This window comes from Propithecus coquereli, unplaced genomic scaffold (assembly GCF_000956105.1).
Source record: "Propithecus coquereli isolate 6110/MARCELLA unplaced genomic scaffold, Pcoq_1.0 Scaffold815, whole genome shotgun sequence".
Classification (NCBI taxonomy): domain Eukaryota; kingdom Metazoa; phylum Chordata; class Mammalia; order Primates; family Indriidae; genus Propithecus; species Propithecus coquereli.
In genome coordinates, this window is record NW_012154341.1 from 680926 (window position 1) to 685109 (window position 4184).

Here is a 4184-nt window from a genome sequence, read left to right on the forward strand (position 1 = left end):
TAGTGAAATTTTTTTAAAAGTTAGGGTAATGGAAAACACCAAGTTCAGGATAATGGTTTTCTATGGGAGAAAGAGGGAACTGTAATGAGAAGGGGTAAGTATTATATTAATACTTAGAGTATTTACGATGTTTATTTCCTAAGCTGGCTGGTGGTGTATAGCTTATAGTTTGTTATGTTATTATTACTTTTTTTTGAGACAGAGTCTTGCTCTGTTGCCGGGGCCAGAGCGCTGTGGCATCAGCCTAGCTCACAGCAACCTCAAACTTCTCAAGCAATCCCCCTGCCTCAGCCTCCCAAGTAGCTGAGACTGCAGGAGTTCATCACCACGCCCGGCTAATTTTTCTGTTTTTAGTCGAGTCGGGGTCTCACTCTTGCTCAGGCTGGTCCCAAATTCCGCAGCTCAAGTGATCCTCCCGCCTCAGCCTCCAACAGTGCCAGGATTACAGGCGTGAGCCACTCTACCCAGCCTTGTTGTATTATTCTTTATACCTTATGGTATTGGGACTTGGCCAGTTTACTGTGCTCTGATTTAATATAAATTGAAGCAGATGCCAGTGCTGGTATTATTTCTGTAGCTCCTCATAAGTTTTCTCTCTCTCTTTCTTAAGGAATAAAACATCAGCTTCGAGTTCACTTGTCTTTTGGATTGGATTGTCCAATCCTTGGTGATCACAAGTACTCAGACTGGAATAAGTTGGCCCCCCAGGTAATACTGGTTTGACCCAATGTGCAACAGAACAAAGGAGAGAACTTAGGCTTTGCCTTTGTTAAACCCTGAAGTGAGTCATAACAAAGACGTACTGATGGTCTTCAGAGTGGTACCATACTAATTATTTAGCTTTTAGAGAAATTTAGAAGCGGTTAGTTACTGTCATCATGGAGCTACAGGATCTTTTAGCAAGACCTTACTCTTTCATTTTTTAGTCTCTGATTTTGTTGGGAGGTTGTGGGCAAGGGAGGAGTATTTCTAAAAGCAGGTTTCTTGCTGCTGCTGGAGAACCATGGGGAGATCCTTTCGCTTTGATGCCACAGCCCATTCTCTTGGTAGGCCACAGTATAGGCCAGTAAGAACTTTTTCGGTGTGTTTGTTTTTCTCTTACCTGGGTTCTGAGCCCTTCCTAGACATGCCCCTGAAATACTCTCCGTTACTGTGTCTCCCAAGGAGGTAGTGTTGGTTCCCTTTAAGTGGAAGTCTTCGGGCCCTGCACACGTGTTGGCCTTGCTCTGAAGGGCCTGTCTTGTCTTTGTGTAGAAACTGCCCGTTGGCACGCTGAAGAAGCTGGGGCTGGAACAGTCGAAGGCTCGCCACATCCCCCTTCATCTGCACGCCCGGCAGCTGATCCTGCCTGCTCTGGGGTCCAGGAGGGAGGAGCTCAACTTAGTCTGCAGGCTCCCTCGCTTCTTCGTACGTTCCCTGCGCCGTCTGGGTTTAGAGATGCCAAATCAGGATGAAAACGGGGACGACGAAGCCAGGCATCTGGGAGCACAGTGAAGACTCTGGGAGCTCCCTGACATCCAGGAGCACAGGTTGGCCACTGGACTCTTTGCTGTGTTTACTGGACTCTGCTGACGTCTCCCTGGGAACAGACTCCGTGAGACCCAGGTAGGGTGAGTTGAAGCAACACAGCTGCTTCAGGGCGTTTCGTGGAGAATAAAGTCCATTTACTGATAGTTTGGCTGTGCTGTGGAAAAGTCTGCTGGAAATCTCCCTGCCACAGGGTCTCCTTGCCACGGTGGAAGAGAGCCCAGGGCCAGGCAGATAGGAGCAATGAGTGAAAAAGGAGAACTAAAGGACAGAATCTAGGGCCAGGAACTGTTTTTATCCTGCAGTAAAGCTCTGGAGCTGTCAGGAAGGTTCCCATGGTTGGAAAGGACATGACAGTTAAACACATATCATGGAATTGGGGGGTGCTGTTCAGCTGTAGCATGGGTACCTGTGAGGGGTGTGTAGGGTGAGGTTGACAGGGGGTATCTGATAGGCACAGAAAGCAGACGTGAATGGTGGACAGATACCATAGATGAGTGAAGCTGGCAGGGTGTAAGGCAGTGGTGGGGCAACAAACCAGGGGGCACACACCCTGTCCAACAGTTGTGAGCCCTAGCTGGTTGTTGTGATGTGGGAACAGATCTTCTAATTTTTTCAGATAATCAGGAAACCTAGTTATTTATGTGAAATCTCACTCACCTCAGTGTATTGCCAGCTAAATCAAATTTTAAAGAGACATTTAGGCAGCCAAGGAAATAACATTCGCAGGTTGAATTTGGTCTGCAGGGTATCAGTTTGCAATCTATATTTAAAGAATGGTAGATACATTTGGGGAAAGGTGCCATCTTGAAAGTTCTGGACCAATGGTTGGCATTCCTGGCTTTTTCTAAGTCCTCAGGAAGTATATGGGCTTGCTTTTTGATGAGTCTATACTTGGTAGCAAGGCTTGGGCCTGGGCCTGCGGAGTTCTTGCTAGCAGCCTGCTTAGCAGCTTGGTCAGCTTTGCTGCCTCCTCTGGCTATCATCCCATCTGTCCTCAGATGTCCAGGGCAATGTACTGTGGCCAATTCCTTGGGTCCCATTACTGCCTCTAGCAGGCTCAGAATTTCTTTAGCATGTTTAATTTCCTTCTTCCTGGCAGTCAAGAGCCCTCTTTCCTTCCAAGTAGCTCCATGTGCATGTGCTACAGAGAAGGCATGTTTGGGTCAGTGTCTGTCACTACCTTTTTGTCCTTACGAGCTGCAGGGCCCACGTAAGGGCAATTCATTCTGCCTTTTGAGCTGAGGTACCTGGTGGGACAGCTTCTGCTTCCAAGGTCTCCAGATGAGTTACTGCAGCATGTCTAGCCCATGAAACACCTTAATCCATCGGTGAGCATCTTTGGGTCCAGATCCTCCAGGGGTTGATCCGCCAGGTTGGGCTGACTGGAATAAACCTGGTCAATAATTTGAATACAATCCTGTGTAGATGCCTCCTTGCTACTCAGGAGCAAGATAGCGGTGGAGACTGCTTTTAGTTTCACGTTCGGGTTACCCACCAATATTCCTTGGTGTTTTCCCAGCCTCCTGGATATAAGCCCATATCGTCCTTTTTGCCCTCACTCAGTGGAAATGGCAAACACTCAAGCACCAGATTTTTCTAGAAAGAAAGGTTTATTACAGGTGGCTTAAGGAAGGAGATGGGCTCAAATTTGCCTCCTCTCATCAGCCTTAAAGCACCATACTTAAGGGAGAGATTTTGGGGAAGGGTTTCAGGGTTGGTGGGTGACAAAAGAGGAAGTTTGAAAAGTTCTCGGGCATGTGCAGTTGTCTCTTCATGCCTCTTCGTGGGTCGCATGTGCACATTTGGTGGAGTTAGTATGAAACACGGGGTATAAGTTTGGGCTGTGACATGAGCAAGTTCATTCTGCACAGACTCCAGTCAGCCATGTTGGTTCCAGCCTGTTTTTAGCCAGTTTTGTTATCTTATAAAGGGGAGGGAATTTCAACAGACTGTTTCCTTATCTGCTGTCCTATAAGACAAGTCCAGGGAATTTTGTTGTTAGCTCTCCCCGAAACATCTGCCAGTACCTCTGGGAAGCGCTTTTTGGCGCAAGAGGCTGGAGGCTGCTCACCCAGTGCTCCCCTCCGGTGGCAGCGCCTGGTTCTTACGCTCCAGGAAGCAGCTCCAGGCTGGGTACGCCCAACCCACGCCCACAAAACACGCTCTCAACCCTCCTCCTATCCTGTCTTCACGTTGGAGAACAGATCTCTCCCGCTCTGGGCCCTCACTCGCTTTGATTCCGTGGACTCCTGCGTCTTCTCATTTGACCTCCTTCCGGGCTCCTTGAGTGGCTACCGCACAGTGCCCCAGAGCTCTCTCTTTGCACTGTGCCCCTTGCCCTGAGGGAGCTGGGTCGACCTTGGAAACCTCTGGCTGTGCACTGAAGACATGTAAGTCTGACCTTGGTCTCCCTTGAACTCCCGATCTTCATGTCCACCCGCGTGGGGTCATCTCCCCCCGGGCTCTCCCCGTCGGCTCCCTTGCATCACGCCAGACTGCTCCTTGCCTTCTCGCTGCAGGCCGTCGCTCCCCTCCTGTTCCCTGCCTCAGTTAAGTGGCATCAGCAGAGTCCTGGGAATCACCCTCGACTCTTCACCTGCGTGAGTCCCCACGTCCAGTTAGTCACTAAGTCCTTGCCAGTTCACTCTAAACCC

At 49.3% G+C, this 4184-nt stretch overlaps 1 protein-coding gene across 1 annotated transcript in view; it reads left to right on the top strand.

Moving 5' to 3' along the window:
• Positions 1–1703, top strand: part of RPUSD4 (RNA pseudouridylate synthase domain containing 4) — a 20413-nt gene extending 18710 nt beyond the window's left edge. Inside the window, 2 exon segments of the mRNA XM_012663610.1 lie at positions 611–708; positions 1255–1703. Coding sequence (XP_012519064.1) covers positions 611–708; positions 1255–1494 — 338 coding nt within the window. The 3' untranslated portion in view covers positions 1495–1703.
• The last annotated feature ends 2481 nt before the right edge of the window (positions 1704–4184 follow it).